Here is a 16,432-nt window from a genome sequence, read left to right as displayed (position 1 = left end):
CATATAATCTAAATCCAGAAGTTTAAATGTTTTTTCTATAAACAATATATAGGAAAATTGGTGATTTTATAGAAATTTAGCTGCATCACACAGGAATTTTATATGAAGTATTTCTTCAGTAGCTAGAGATCAGCAGAATAATTTTAGGATTCTTTTAAATTGTGGAGAATTGGTGATATGTCCTAGTGCCGCTGTAGGCATTGCTGTAGCACAGATCTGCACCGCCATTTCAGTGTTACCACTGTCTGTGATAAAACTGCAGACACAGCTGTAGATCACCCTAGAGCCTTTGATGAACATAGAAATATGGTCAGGAGGTCAGGAGCCACAAGCAGCAAGGGGAAGCATGTCACAGGCATTGGAAGATAGCTGTTAGTGCTTGACACTGGGTGGGAAAGGTGTGCGCCTTCTGTCATTTCAGAAATGTAGAATTTGAATGAGCAAAAAAGCCAGAGAAGTAGTGGATTAAGACAAGCATGAGAACTTTTAAACTAGCTCATATCCTGTATTGGGGAGTCATCAGTGGTCCCCCGTATGCGTGTATACAGAAAAATGAGCCAGGATGAGTTTATTCCAAATCCCAGTTTCAGACTCATAACTGCAAGTCTGAGGTTTTGTCGGCTAGGAAGGGACTCTCAGAGTCCAGGTTGATACATGGAGGGTAGGGAATTGCTGAAGGAGGAGCGCTAGTCTTTCACCCTGTTGCCCAAGTAAAGGAGACTGCTTTTAACAGCTCTCACCCACACCTGGGTTCAGGACAGCAGCTCTGTGCTGCTGTGCAAGACCTACCCATGTCACATGAGAAAGGACTTTTCTTAACATTCGGGGTGGTTGTAGTATCTGTAGTTCTTAAAGCAGAGCCTATTGGTGATTTGTAGGAGGTAGCTTACATTTACTATAACAAAAAAATTGTACATGATTAATGCGTGAGTTATAACTTGTTTCTTTGAGTCATGATTAATGGAAAAATAACATTCGGACTGTGGAAACAAAGCTTTTAGGTAATTTACTTTGAAATGATAAGAGCTAATTAATACATGAGCTTTATAATCGTCCAACAGTGATTTAGCCTGGTGTTTTCTACTTGACTTTCCATGTCTGTGTGGGTGTGTGTCTGTGTCTGCTTGTTTAAGGATGTGCTTTTTATGTCTGTGCTGGTGGGTTTTACTGGGTGAAAGTTAAAGTCAGTTTGTTGTTAGTTGCAGGATGAGGAACGCAGGCGCCAGCAGCAGTTGGAAGAAATGCGCAAACGAGAAGCAGAAGATCGTGTGAGACAAGAGGAAGACCGCCGCCATCAGGAGGAGGAGCGAGTAAAGAGAGACGCTGAAGAAAAGGTTATGGTCCTCTAAAGGCAGCTAGTTTTTACCATATTAGCCTGAACACAAATGGTTGGCTAGGGAAAAGGGGGCTAGAAATGTGTGTATCTAGGGTGCATAAGACAGAACAGGGACGAATCTTCCAGCCTTTGCTATTGGACCAAAAACTCTAGCCCCATCTGGCCTGCCTACCTCTCTTCTGGACTGTCTTCAGGCTCCTTTGCTTCTGAGCTGGTTTCCCTCCAACTCTTGAGCACCATGCCCCAGAGCTGGGGTCTGGGACATGATAGTGCTCTGGTTTCCAGACAGGGTCCAGGAGGCTTTTATGAAGGTGTTGCTTGTTCAGTTATTGTGAGAATTTAGTGTGAACTCTGGGAGGCAATAGGAGAATAGCAAGACGGTCGGTTCTCGTTAACCATTTCAAACAGGTTATTCATAAAACTACTTAATTCTGGTTGGTGGTAAAGAGGGTTGGATGGCTCGTAAAACACACACGAGAAAAATTTAGTGTGTAACCCAACAAATATTCTTTTGATCTCTATATGTGGGTTTTAACTCAAGTAAGTTTCATAGTTGAATTTTAAAATGATAAGTTTTGACATTCTTCAAAGCAGGAACTTTAAGATGTAGCTCTCAGATCGTTCTGTGTCTGAGGCTGAGGCTTTCTTAGGTGAGAAGGCTGCTACCTTGAGCCCAAGTCGGCTCTGCCCTGTCACTGAGGATTGCATGTTTCTGTGTGGTTTGAGAGGAGCTGTTTTTCTTGGTTACTTACCTTCTGTGAAGGTAGAAGCTCTGAGTGTCACTACTTCGGATGGAGAAAAGTTTAGTTTTTATTAACAGTTACTTCCTTGATAGTCCCAGTGAACTATGTAAATAGGAATGCCCTCTTCCCCCCATAAAATAAAAAAAAAAAATCATAAATTTTAAGGAAGGTCTAAATTTCTAATGAAGAGATGGTCAAAAGACCATCTAAGAGTAAGATTGAGAGACATGGTGTGGTTCACTTAAATGAACACAGAGTGGATGATGTGAGGGCACATGCTCGCATCTAGAGCAGTAACTGATACCCTACTTCTACAGTAGGAGAGCAGCAGAGCAGTTCTGAAACACTGCACTTTTAGGGCCCTCTTCCCCATGAGTCTTTCATTTGTGAATGTCATTTGAAGTGGTGATCCCTGCAGGAAATCAGGAAGTGTCCATCACTGGAGCCAAGTTTCTAAGTTATGGTGGTGGTCTCACTTTGCTGTTTATTCCTCCTGCAGGGAGGCGTGCTTTCCCAGCTCAGGGCTGCCTCATTGTAATTAGAACAGCCTGGGTCTTGCTGGAGCCTTGATGAAGCAGCCTGGTCTTTGCATCAGAGCTGTGTGCTCAGAGGGAAGCAGGCTGTGCTTTCTGTGTGGAGAAACTCCCGGTTATTTAATTTTTCCAATGTGTGTTTTCATAATTATGTCAAACATCCTTGTGTTTTAGTAACTGTTTCTATAATTGAGTAGTCACTGTAAAAAGAAACTGAAATACTATTTTTACTGCAGAATGTCCACAGTGTGATTCTTATGGAACATGTGCGTCCGTTTTCTGGATAAAGTCACCATGGTCATTTAATTGTATTTGTTCTTGGTATAACTGAAAAAGGTTGGTTTGGCCTCTCCGTACAGTGTTACCAAACGGTTGTTCTTCATGTAATTTAATGTTCTCGACAGTACCACTTAAAAAACACAGACGTCGTTGTTGCTTAATTACCCAACTTAAGAGCGAACTGGTTTGGTATAGTCAAGAAGATAAAAATACCTTTCCTTTAGGATTTCACAACGTAGAACAAGAAATAAAGCTGGAAATTGGGACCAGGGTAATGAGTGGGACTGGCCTTAGTCTTCCCTTTTCTTTCCTAGGATGTGTATGTTCACTGTGTGTGCTTGTGTGTAGCTGTCTAGAGACCAGGAAAAGGATGCAGCCTAGTGAGGACTGAAAAAAAACATCATACCAGCAAAGTCCCTACTGTTAGTTTTCTGTGATTGAATGAATATAAGCCTGGCTGCACTTGGTTTCCTAGCATTGAACATTTGCTTAAGTCAAGGCAGATTATTTTGTTTGCTCTTTCATCCCTTTTCATATTTACTTTCTTCTTGTGCTCTAAAACTCTTTCCAATCCTTAACAAAACTGTGTTGTTGCCTTTTTAAATGTTAAAAGAATTTCAATACTGTCAACTGTAGTTTGCCTGGATAAAAATGTACAGTGTGTGTCGGAATATATCTACTATTACTATTAATGCTTGGCTCTCATTTTCTGTTCTTCAGAGAGTTTGTTAAGATTTGAAATATACATTAACTGTGGAAAGCATACTTACTAGATTGTGGCTTTGGGAAAATGGGTGATATTTCTTGCTATTTATGGTTTTCTATTGAAACGCAGAAGAAACAGGTAAGTTACTATCCTGTCCAAACAGAAAGGGAGAGGAAAAGTTTGAGGAGAAGAAGAATAAAGAACATACATGATCCAGAGTCTGCGTGTGCTCACACGTCTCGAGACGAGACAGGCTCTGGGCTGGCCTACTTCTTCTGTCACAGGATTGTGACACTGAAATGTGATGTGCTGTGGACATGCCAGTGTAGTGACGATAGTGATTATCAGTGACCTGTCGTTCCCTGTGAAGGCTCAGAGGGTCCACTGATGCCCCCTGACCCTTGACCTCTTGCACTCTTGTTTATTCCTGCCTGCAGAGGCGACAGGAAGAAGGGTATTACAGCCGCCTAGAAGCTGAGAGGCGCAGACAGCACGACGAGGCCGCACGCAGGTTGCTGGAGCCCGAAGATCCTGGGCTGAGCCGACCTCCACTTCCACGGGACTATGAGCCCCCATCCCTGTCCCCAGCACCCAGCGCCCCTCCTCCCCCACCTCAGCGAAATGCCTCCTACCTCAAAACACAGGTCCTCTCCCCAGATTCGCTGTTCACTGCCAAGTTTGTTGCCTATGATGATGAGGAGGAGGAGGAGGACTGCGGCCCAGCAGGTCAGGATAAGTACCCCAGCACAAGAAAGTCTCATGAGCACCTTCCTCTTGCTGCCCCTAAGCCACAGCAGCCACGCCCAGCCTCGGATGGCATCTTTCTCTCCAACTCATTCCAGCCACCCTTGGCCAAAGCCAACAGTACTGCTAACAGAGCAGGCCCGCCCCCACCCCCTCCAGGCAAACCGAGCTTCTACCGGCCTGTCCACTGGAAAGGTAGAGGTAAAGAGGGAATGGCGAATCAGACCTCTTTTGTCTTGATGATTGAGCCTGGGATCTCTGTACCCCTGCCACTTGGTACGGTACACTGAGACCATGCCTGTCTTGGCCTTGGGTATTACCTGATCACTTTAAGCATGTGATCTCCCTCTGCCTGTGATTGTGGTGTTCGTGCTAATGCTCTGTTAATTTGTTCTTGGTATTCTAATTCTCTTACACTTTAAGGCATTCTGTCTCTAATCCACTGACGACAGTCAGTCCTCCACTATTACCAAATTATTTCAAGTACTGTTGGTCTTGGCTTTTTTTCTGTATGTCTTCAAGTAATTCTTACCTTTGTTCAAGCAAGTGCCTTCTCAAACATACCAATGTCTCTGAAGGCAGAGTGCCAGAGTATCACCTGCACTTTAACCTCACGTCATTTACTGTGAGTTTCTGAGGCCTATGCAGTGACTCACACCCTTTGTGGAGCTTTGGTTGGGTGTTACAACATCCACTGAACTGTTAACAGTACAGCTTCACTCCCAACACAGGCAGCCCTTGCCCACAGACCTTATTCTTGTTTCCTCTCTCCCTCTTACTTGTTCCACTCCCTTCATTATCTTGCTCTTTTTCACCTCATAGCATAGCACCCAAGCCTTTGTAGGCTTGAAGCTTTTGAGTGGGAGAAGGGGCTATAAATGACAGAATTGTAGCAAGCATTGCATTTATGCTCAGTTATGTTCACATTGAGGTGTTAAACTTCCTTGGCCGTACATAAAAGGGAAATTCTGGCATCAAGCATCCAGCAGTGTAATTTTAGTGAATTCTGCTTGCCTTTTACACAAATACCAATTCAGCAGTTCTAAGAGAAGCCAAACTCTCTTAAGACTCAGTGCAGTTTATTTCCTGCAAAGAGTTTGCCAAAATTCTGGTTTGTTTTTGTGTTTTGTTTTCTTCAAGACAGGGTTTCTCTGTCGCTTTGGAGCCTGTCCTGGAACTAACTCTTATAGACCAAGCTGGGCTCAAACTCACAGAGATCCGCCTGCCTCTGCCTCCCGAGTGCTGGGATTAAAGGCATGCACCACCACCACCCGGCACCAGAATTCTTTTTCCCATGTATATCAGACTTTAATTTGTTTTGGTATATAATAGTATCATTAAGTCACTCTGAAAGCCAAAAAGTCCAATCCTTTTATAAAATTTCTGTTATAAATGTTAGAATTTGGTGTTTTTTCAAGGCATTTATGCAATAGCAGTAAATTTTGAAGAAGAATGTTACTGATCTTATATCAAATTTTATGAACATTGGACAGATTTCATAGTTTCAATATAGTTAGGAAACATACTTGTCAACTTTGGCCCTCAGTTATACCACTCACTTCATTTCATACCTCACGCACCTCTCTGGAGCTGCCTGCAGCTCATGCAGCAACGTTCTGGCCTCGTCTTCTCCTTCGTGGGCTCTCTCTAGCCCTTTCTGTGCTGAAGCGTGCCTCTGCAGGTGGGACTCGGCCTCTGCCAAGGGGTCATGTGAGATACAGAGCTTATGGAATTGAAATGATCAAGAATTTTAGTGGCAATGTGTCTTTAAATGATATTTATGTTTTGCTAGAGCTCTTTGGAAATTACTTGTGATTGGCAATTTTGTACGTATAGTCAAGTCAAAGTATTAACATTATAGCAAACTCTAAACACTCTGGAAAATTTGAACTGATTTTTGCTCATGGAAGAAGCCAGTGTCACTCTCAGCAAAGTGCAGAAGTACAAAACAGTGTTCTTACTAACAGACAAAATGATATAAAGTTTTGAATTGAAATCAACTATGCAGGTTACTCATGTGGGCAATCATATCTGGCTGTGGATTGTCAGGAGGCTTTGCTGAAGATGACACACTCTGTAGTGACTTGGGAAGCCTAAACTTCAGGTGTTTCGAGGTTGCAGTTTGAAGGCTGCTTTGCTCTCTCTGGATAAATCCAAAATACTCTACCCATAGGCTCTTTATATGGAAGAAATTCCATTCTCCTGTCTCTAAAGAGGAGTATTTTAGTGTAAAAACGTGGTGTTAATTTTGTGGTCTGTTTAATCCAATCTTGTCTATGTTTGCCAAATATTCTGAGCCTTTTGTACTTTGTTTTATTAGGAGCTGGTTTCTTAGATGTGAATCTGTTTTTATTTTATGAGTGTTTTATCTGCATGTGTGTCTGTGTCACCAGGAAATTGAGATGGTTGTAAGCTTTCTTTATGGGTGCTAGAAACCCAAACCTGGTCTTCTGCAAGGGCAGCAAGTACTCTTAAAACAGCTGAACTCCCTCTCCAGCCCCCTTACTTTATTTTGTAATGTTATGTTGGATATTGTAATAGTAATGAGATATTATTTATTACAACATTATATAATTTGATACATGGTAAACCTTTATCTGTTTCATCTCTTGGCCTGAAGTCTTGGCAAATGTTGGCTAATTTGGGCATCAAGCTCAGCTGTGGTTTCTTGGCCAGGATAGACATGGTGCACACAGGACCAGTCTGACTCTGTCCTCACAGACGTGATGTGCACAGGACCAGTCTGAATCTGTCCTCACAAACGTGATGTGCACAGGACCAGTCTGACTCTGTCCTCACAAACGTGATGTGCACAGGACCAGTCTGAATCGGTCCTCACAAACGTGATGTGCACAGGACCAGTCTGAATCTGTCCTCACAAACGCGATGTGCACAGGACCAGTCTGACTCTGTCCTCACAAACGTGATGTGCACAGGACCAGTCTGACTCTGTCCTCACATTTTGTTTCATTGGATTTTTTTTTTTTTTATCAGCAGCACTAAGGTGGAATACTAGGAATTTTATTTTAGTTTGGTTTTGGTAACTGATTTGTTTCAAAGCTTTATTTTGCTTTTAATAATTACAGCTATCTTGAAGAAATCTAGTAGTTATCCTGTACAAAGGAATTTTAATCATAGATGTAGGTTTAACTCTTAAACTGTAGGGTTGCATTTGTTCTCAGTGATTGTGTCTGAAAACTGTGGGGCTGCAGAGATGGCTTGGGTTAAGAGTACTGTCTTTTCTTCCAGAGGTCCTTAGTTCAGTCCCGACAACTACATGGTGGCTCATAGCCATCTATAATAGGATCTGATACCCTTTTCTGGTATTCAGGTATACATGTAGAACAGTCACACATAAAATAAAAATAAATACAATTTTCACAAAAAATTTAATAAGCACAAAACTCCTACAGTGCATGGGAGTATGTCTAAAATATTCTGCTTACTTCTCACTTAAGTTTTACGTAGTTTGTCTTCTGTATTTGTGGTTATTGTGCCATGTGCTGACTTGAGGTATTTTATTATTTTGCTTTGTTTTTTTAAAGACTGTGTTGCAGTTTCTCCATCTAAGAACAAAAGGCCTAATGTCAGTTATTGGCTATGGTGATGATTGGATTACCGGGCCACTGAGAGTAGTGAGTTCTAACTGGTGAATCTTTGAGCATATGAAGAGCCTTTGACTTCTCGTTTTCTCAGTAATTAAAGGAGGCTTATTTTCCTGCAGACACTCGATGATAAGGAACGTTTTAGAGATAATTCAATACTTTAACTTGGCCTTTTTTTTTTTTCCTGGAAAAGGACCGTACTCTTCTTACACAGGATCTGCAGGAACAATCTTGGGAGCCCATGATGCTTCCCGGGACCCAAGAGAGAAGCACACGAGAAGGTACTTAAGGGCTGGGCTGAGCTGGGTCTAATCTGTTCTGGTTTATTCTCATATTCTTGTCCTTGCTTAATCGTGTCACATTTCACAGGCATCCCGGTGTTTTTACTGTACAACATGTGAGAATGTACACACACACGGGGTCTTTCTCTGTAGGTCTCAAACTTGTGGTAGTTCCAGTTCCTCAGATTCCCTAGTGCTGTGATTATAGGTGTGAGTCCCCACACTTGTATATGCAGACCTTTTTAAAGTTGGTGTTGCTAGCATGCTTCTGTTTGGGGTGGATCCTGGACCTGCCTGCTACACAGTGGAAATGCTGGAGGCGTGAAGGCCAGGCCTGTCAGTCAGCTTGTGGCCACATCTGCTTCCTTCTGGAACTGAGCTAAACATTTGGTCGTCGTAGGTGTTGTCTGCACTTGTAACAGTGCTGGTCTGTCTCTTAGTATTAGCCTGGGCGGGTCTGTAATGCCTCTCAAGTACATGGAAGGTTTGTGGAGATGCCTTGTTTTTAAACTGGATCCCCATTAATTAAATCTGTTTAGCTGGCAAGAAATGCTAGCTTGCTGAAATTGAACTCAATGAGTTGGGTTTTTCCCCCCATTTTTAGTGTGGATGGGTGGCACCAGGCATACAGGCATGTCTGTGTATGTGTCACATGTTTACATGTATGTGGGTGCATGTGGAGGCTTCAGATTGACAGGAATCATCCTTAAATCATTCTTACCTTACTCATTGAGACAGAATTGTCTCGTCAGTATGTTTAGTCTTGCTAACCTGCTTGCTCTGGAAATCCCGTCTCTTCCTTTTGAGGCTATAATTACAGGCTAGCTGCTATGTATTCCTGGTATCATGTGATCTCTGGTTAACTCAGCCATCCCTAGTTTCCTTACTCGAAGTCTTAACTGTTGACCCAGGTTGATTATAGGCCTGTGCCACTGTCTCTGTCCTCTTTGTCTATTTAAATTTAACTATATGAGCATATATTGGCTCTTAAAGTTCTTCTTGGACTGTAGTGTAGGTGTAGTTTGTTTCAGCCACAACACACGTAATTACAGCAGTGTACAACAATGAACACGTCTCACTGAAACTTTATGATCTTTAGGAAAATTTGCTTAAAGACTAGGTACTTGTATTTTGATGCATAATCTTTTGTGTTTTCTTCTTGTCCAGCCAAGAAGCAGACTCACCTGGCAGTTCTGGAGCCCCTGAAAACCTGACATTTAAAGAGCGTCAGCGCCTCTTTTCACAAGGGCAAGATGTGTCTGACAAAGTAAAAGCTTCTCGTAAATTAACAGAACTTGAGAATGAGCTGAACACCAAGTGAGAAGAGAAAGAGAGCACCTTGTGCTCACACAAGATCTGCCCTTGGCAGTGGTTTTGTGGGGTTGAGCCTGAGGAGGAGGGAACAGTTCTATTTCTAAGTGATTTCTAATTTCTGTTTCTAAAATGGTTTCCAAGTTAGAGATGCTCCAATTTAAAATCTTGTTTTACTTTTCCAAGAAAATCTTGCCTAGTTCTTACTGATTGACTCACATGAAGTTATCTTTTTTTGTCAGCTTCTTTGGGGAATCTTGGACTCAGAGGGCAGAATGAAGGGCAGTAAAGACCACAGGGTATTTCCTCTACCCTCTTCTTTCCCATCATCATTCCAAGGACCATAGGCCGACAAATTATCTTCTGTTCTTTCTCAAAACTCCACTTGGCTACACAGACCGTTACTGTGTTCTGGTGGAACCTGTTTTCAGGAGACAGGACTCTCAGTGTAGAGCCACCTCCTCCCAAGCCCCAGGGCAGGTGTCTTTCCACTGCACCTGCTATAGTGTGCATTAGGTGGCTAAATGGAGTTTCTTATCTGTAAGGTGCACAACACATCATTCTTGACCAATGCGAACCCCCTGGTCAATCCTAAATGTTGAGATTGAGTATCTAATTAATAATTCAGTTTTGAAAAATCTCAAACTTTTAAAGATTTAATCTTAGGGAATTTTATTTTTATAAATACCAAATCATCATTAGACTGATCATTGGTGAAAATCAAAGATGGTGGTTATGTTAGGAAGTTACCTAGTATTTCAGATACTCCAAAGGATCTAGAGCTCTCTAACTAAACAGCGCTTGTATAGGCAGGAGCGGAGACATCTAAGAAGAGTGGGAGCTCACAGGTGGCAATCAAACGTAACTATCAGAAATTTTAAATTTAGTAAAGAGATTTGTGTAGGTATGCTGTCAGAAAAGGGAGGAAGTGGTTACTGTGCCATCTAAACTTAAATACTGTAAGAATAACGTGTGGTAGCTCAAATCTATATTTCTTTCACAGCTTAGTAGAGTTGTTTAAATTTAATTTGTGAATTTGTGTTGTCATTCCTCCAGCTGAGTTGTGGAAGAAAAACATGAGTTTATTTTTGCAAGCTTTATGATTTCAAGCACACTTCCTATTTAACAAATCCCTAATGTGGGTCCAGATTATCTTTCTGGACCTTACTATTCTCTTACGTATCTGTACATTAGGAAAATAGGCACACTTTCAAATAGAGCAGAGGCATTTGCAACCCTAAAAACCACTTTTAATAAGAACTGTATGAAAAATTGTTGAAATAAAAATGTAAATATTTTTTATGTCTATCAAGCTTCCTATTTGAAAGTGTGCCTTTGCTGTTTCCTCTGTAAGAGAATTGAATGGTCCTGAGAGTTAATGAAGGATGTGCACATTTGCCCTGCCTAGGAAGTGCAATTTCTTTGTGTCTGGAGCACTGGCAGCCTTTGGGTGGCATATCCATACCTCCCAGAGAAGAGCAGATACCTGCTGTTGCTGGTACATGGGAAGACAGATGCACACAAGAGCCTGCAAACATCTGAAAACTCTGCATGTGTGTTTGTGGAACCCATAATGAAATAGACTTGGCCATCCCTGGACAGTAAGATGTAATGTGAATATGTGTTGTAACACGTTACATAGCGTGTGTTACTGTGGGGAAGCACCCAAACTGCTGTTGTTTTCCATTTCTACTGTATTTCAGTTGCAGCCTATTTTTAATAAACTTTGTATCTATTTAAGTGTATTTGCTATTGTTTTCCAAGTGCTGACAAAGTTTATATTTGTAATGCCAGCCTTCCTCTCTCCCGTTTCCATCTGCCACTACTTCATTAAACAGTGCTGAGTGTCACTCCTGCGTCCCTCAGTTGTTTTTCTGTGTACTAAGTGCTATTTGATTGATTACACAACCAGCTAAAAGGGTGGCCTTTTCTTCATGACACTGCTTGTTGTAGGAGGCATAATAACCAGGCTAGCTTAATATGAAACAGCAAATTTTAATGAAGGGATAGCTTACAACACCAGGGATCCAGCTATGGGCAGGAAATACAAAAAAGAGACCGGCGGGGCTCACGCCCGCCAGATTTATACATAAACATTAGTCCGAGGCGAACACGCCCCCAATGGGCTGGGCTTTCCCTACATCTCCCCCTTTTGTCTAAATAAGACAGAACTAAACCAAATACAACTATATACAATAGTAACAAATAATAAATATAACAAACAATATTAAACAAGAAACATATAACAAAAGTTTTGCTAAACATTTTATCTCAAGGAGTCTAATGTAGAGAGTAACTACAATTATATAATCTTTAACTCCGTCAAAGATCTGAGAAGGGAATTAATATTACTTAACAAATGAGAGAATATCCAAAATGTGCAACAAATGACAGAGACAACTGACTACCTGGGCAATCACCCAAAGTCTCATTTGTAATGTTGAGTCAACCAACTTTGGCTAAGGCCTAACATAAGGCCTAACATAACTGACATACCATTATTAAAGGCAAGGAACTTTCTTAGAGCTATCCCACCCTGTCTTGGCAGGATAAGACAATTCTGTTTCGTCCACTTAGGGATATTCTGTATCTTTGTCAGTAGTTGAGGTATGGGCTTTTCTTAACCCAAAGGCCAGTTCTGCCAAGAAGACAAGCTCCCAGTGGAGTGTCTTTGGTGCTCAACATTCTCTCGGGAGTAGAGTGGTGTCGCCAGGAGTGATTGTGTCTCGTTGGCATAGAATTCTAGGTTAGATTAAAGGCCATTTTTTACAGCTCTTTAAAGAGGCTGAAGATTATACTATCTATATTAAATATAATCTCTATCTAAAAAACCTAATTAACCTAAAAATATGACAAACATATAATTCTCAATACCTATCTAACTTGAAGACTACGAGAATAAACAATTGTGCAATATATGAAGACAATGATCTTCAACTGTAAACAATGTCATTGCATATCAAATGTAAACAATATTATATAAATAGTGTCAGAGGTAGAAATGTACATTGTAATATGGTAGATTTATCAATACAATATAGACTAAGTTATAAGCATACTCTTATACAAAAATAGGTAGGAACATTCACATTCGATATTTAATATATCAATATAAAAGAAACAGGGCAATACAATTTTCTAAAAACAGTAATTCACAAATACCAATCATCCCATCAAACCAGTTAATCCCCCCCCCTTTTTTTTTGAAAATACCCCTAATTCCATAAGGACAATACCTCAAACGGCAAGTGTAGGAGGCGTAATAACCAGGCTAGCTTAATATGAAACAGCAAATTTTAATGAAGGGATGGCTTACAACACCAAGGATCCAGCGATGGACAAAAAATACAAAAAAGAGACCGGCGGGGCGGGGCTCACGCCCGCCAGATTTATACATAAACATTAGCCCAAGGCGAACACGCCCCCCAATGGGCTGGGCTTTCCCTACAACTTGTGCTTGGGACCATGTATCAAGTTTCACTGTCCCATCTTGGTCACTGGACTCCTGAACATTCTCAGTGATTAAGCATGTTGCATAAAAGTTATCTTGGTCATGCACGTTGCAGGCATAAGAACCCACTCAAGATGACTGGAATGACGGTATGTTTTACTGTCATGGTACAAGGAATATTTGCTAATTCTAGCAGACCAAAAGCAAATGCTGCGGCTACCATTACAGCGCAGGGCCTCGATGAAATGGGGTGAGGGAATGGGGAGTTACTGGCCAAGGACATAAATCTCAGATGAAAGGGGAGTAACTTTTGAGTCCTGGTATATGGTAAAGTATTACAGCCAGCAATGAGCAAAAATGCAAAAAAAAAAAAAAAAAAAAACTTGAAGGAAGGCATGTTTGAGGATTGAAGGGACTTGTGGGGAACCTTTTTGGCAAAACCAGAATTTATATATTGGAATTATAATGTTTGTGTATACTACGTTTTAATTTACTGTGCTTTAGATTCTGTAGAGACGCTTAGAAACTGAATCAGTGCTGACTCAGCACCTTTCCTCCTATGTGCCCCTCCCTCTTAGGGAAGTTGTGGTTTTGGCCTACAGTGTTGTCTGTTGTTTCTAACACTTCATAAGAATATCTCCTAAAGTAGAATTTTTTTCTCTTTGCTCTCCCAGGTAATAAGGTGATTTCAGGTGTATTTATGCATTTATGATAAGATTAAACAAAATGTAAGTTGCTTGACTTGGCAGAATTTTTGCACCCCCCCCTAGTGACAGGGGATTTTATTCCTACAGTACTTAAACCCGTTTACTCACTGATGTAGGAGCATCAGTGCCAGTCCTGAGATTCCCTTATACTTGTTAAGCAGTAAACCAGCAGTGCTGACCCTATTCACCCTGCATTCCTAGGCAGGCTGCGAGCACAGGTGGGGTCAGGGGTGAGAAGGCAGAAGCAAACCACTTGTGTGTAATTAAGCTGTTAACCGTATGAGAAATGAACAGGTCTGTGGGGTTGACCTTGTAGGGATGGTCTGCTCTTGGTACAGGATGCATCAGGGAGAGAGGCAGGACCAGAGAGGACTGGGAAGAGATGTAGGTGAAATAGGTTTTCAGGCCATGGTAAGGTGATTTATATTCTACAAGCATTGTTGGGATCCTGCTCTACTTTCAAGGGAGGAGCAACGCCCAATGTTCTATGAGCCGGTAAGCAGTACCCAAGAGAAACTTCTGTGGGTAGGCACGGCGCATGCGCAGAAGCCATCAGGGAAAGCTATCCCATGACTTAACCACGCCCTTCACTCGCTGCCTACTACAAAGAGGCCGGGAAATGCCGGGGAAATTTATGCCGTTGGACTTCTCAAAACAGAGGTTGCGACAGCTTCAACATCAAATGCGGGTGAGTCTGAGTGGAGCCCCGACTTTGAAACCACGCCTCCCAGTCCCAGGGCTGTAGGGGACCATGGAGAACCGGGGTTGACTTGGGAATCACTCAGAGTTGTGAATCTCACCTTGAGCTCTCTCAGGAAGGAGAAGGAGACCAGCTCTTATCCGCCTTGTGTTTTCAGCATCCAGAATCTAAGGATGATTGACCTGTTTCTCCCGACTGCCCTTATGGCCCCTTCCTTCAATTCCCACGTGAGGCCTCCCTGACCGCTCAGCGGACCCTTCAGTCCACCTCGGTGTCTCCTAACCTGGCACCTTCTTCAGCTCTGCTGACCATCTATGAACTGAGCAAGTTTGGGGACTACAGTAGTTACCCAGCAGAAATTATATAATCCTAACTGTTGCCCTCTTAGAGCACACAGCAGAACAAATAGATTGGTAAAGTAAACAAATATAAATACCATGCTGAGCAGGGATCCCGAACCTTACAAGATCCATAATCAACACCACACGGGTGGTCTGTAGGGATTAGACCTGAGGGCTTAGAAGAGAGAGGTCTCCGCGGAGAGTGATAAGTGACCAGCTAGGCCTTGGTGGTACACTAGAAGCAACATAGAGGCTGAGGGAACAGGAGCTTAGGCCACACAGGCTTGTGACAGACACCTTAAGGCTCTGCTCTACCAGTCCTGGAGGCACTACAGAAGTGATCTCACCGGAGGGAGGACATGGTCTGATTTGCTTTTTTAAAATGTCAGTTTCCTGGGTGGTAGTGGTACAAACCTTTAATACCAGCCCTTGGGAAGCAGAAACCAGCAGATTTCTTAGTTTGAGGCCAGTCTGGTCTATAGAGCGAATTCCAGGACAGCCAGGGCTACACAGAGAAACCCTGTCTCGAAAAAGAACAATACAAGCAAACAAAGTGACATTTTGTAGCAGATAGTGGTTCCTGGCCAGAGGGACACAGCTGACCGCATAAGCTGCACCTTGAAGGACAAGGCTTCCAGGGTAAAAGATGAGCTCAGGGAACACTGGTGAGGGAGGGGTACAGGCAGCATTTCAGATCTTTGCGAATTTGCCGAAAAGTGCACATTGAAGGAGGAAGCATTTGTTCCAGCAAAAAGGGCTAAATTTTTTGAGGATAGCACATTTTTCTTCTTCCATTCAAGCCCCAGCTCAGCTATACAGAAGCTTCATCCTAGGGCCCTGTGCCTCAGCACTCAGCTCATGACCCATGAGGAAAAGTCCTTCTCACCAATCCAACACTGGAGTAAGCTGAGTGTGCGGGCTCCCATCACGCAGTCCCAAGCAGGCCAAGAAGTCTGAGATGTAGTTTTTACCCCACGGCAGTTGTGGTGTACTGGCTGCACGGTGAGCTAAGGCTAGAAGCTCAGAGGAGGCTCGAGCCTTGCTGGTGGCGTGATCCATGAGTAAGGGTAGATGGGAGCTCTCACAGGAGATGTGGGTCTGCAGCAGTGGGTTGCAGGCTCACACGCACACAAGAATGCATTTCACTCATGGAGGACTGCCTCTCCAACTGCAGAAGTTTCTGTATGCGGCTAGAAATCTTGGTTTGCAGGTGGCTGCTTCCCCATGGTGTCCTGGAGTCCGTTCAGAAAGACACTGATGAAATTACAAAAGAACCTACACTCAAGGCTTTGAATCAATTACCTTGTAGGCACTGTCTTCCAATGTCTCCTGCTAAGATGCCTGCTGAGACTTATACTTCCCCATATGAATTAGGGGGTGGGAGTTACACTCCATAATAAGCCACAGGTTACACTGTGGTCTAGCAGAGACACTGGAGAGACCTAGGGTCAGAGCAAACCTGAAAGGATTGTCCTCACAGACTTCTCTTAGCCCCGTTCTGATTGGCCCAGACTTGGGAATGCTTGTGTCCCAGGTTCATGGTGAACTCATCTGACTGGTACTGCTGCACAGCATTTTCCTGGTAGAATAGCTCGATCATTTAGGGACAAAAACTAGGAAAAGGTATTTTTATCAGGAGGAAGAATAAAGCAGTCTTCTTGCAGATGGAGCCATATAGGTATGGTTCTAAGGAAT

The 16,432-nt window shown here is 42.6% G+C and overlaps 2 protein-coding genes across 12 annotated transcripts in view; both read left to right on the top strand.

Annotated features, from left to right (window-relative positions):
- Positions 1-11,388, top strand: part of Afdn (afadin, adherens junction formation factor) — a 135,476-nt gene extending 124,088 nt beyond the window's left edge. For 5 of the 11 annotated variants that reach the window (XM_057761352.1, XM_057761348.1, XM_057761347.1 and 2 more), the window contains 4 exons: positions 1,200-1,334; positions 4,035-4,323; positions 8,140-8,227; positions 9,395-11,388. In XM_057761352.1, coding sequence (XP_057617335.1) covers positions 1,200-1,334; positions 4,035-4,323; positions 8,140-8,227; positions 9,395-9,548 — 666 coding nt within the window. In that variant the 3' untranslated portion in view covers positions 9,549-11,388. The other 6 variants (XM_057761355.1, XM_057761344.1, XM_057761350.1 and 3 more) reach the window with 4 other exon arrangements.
- Positions 11,389-14,315: 2,927 nt separating this feature from the next.
- Kif25 (kinesin family member 25) overlaps positions 14,316-16,432 on the top strand; it is a 37,414-nt gene continuing 35,297 nt past the window's right edge. Inside the window, exon 1 of the mRNA XM_057753603.1 lies at positions 14,316-14,384. Within this exon, the coding sequence (XP_057609586.1) occupies positions 14,316-14,384 (69 nt within the window). The remainder of the gene's footprint in view (positions 14,385-16,432) is intronic.

Source organism: Chionomys nivalis, chromosome 2, assembly GCF_950005125.1.
Source record: "Chionomys nivalis chromosome 2, mChiNiv1.1, whole genome shotgun sequence".
Taxonomy (NCBI): Eukaryota; Metazoa; Chordata; class Mammalia; order Rodentia; family Cricetidae; genus Chionomys; species Chionomys nivalis.
This window is presented reverse-complemented; position numbering and strand designations above follow the sequence as displayed.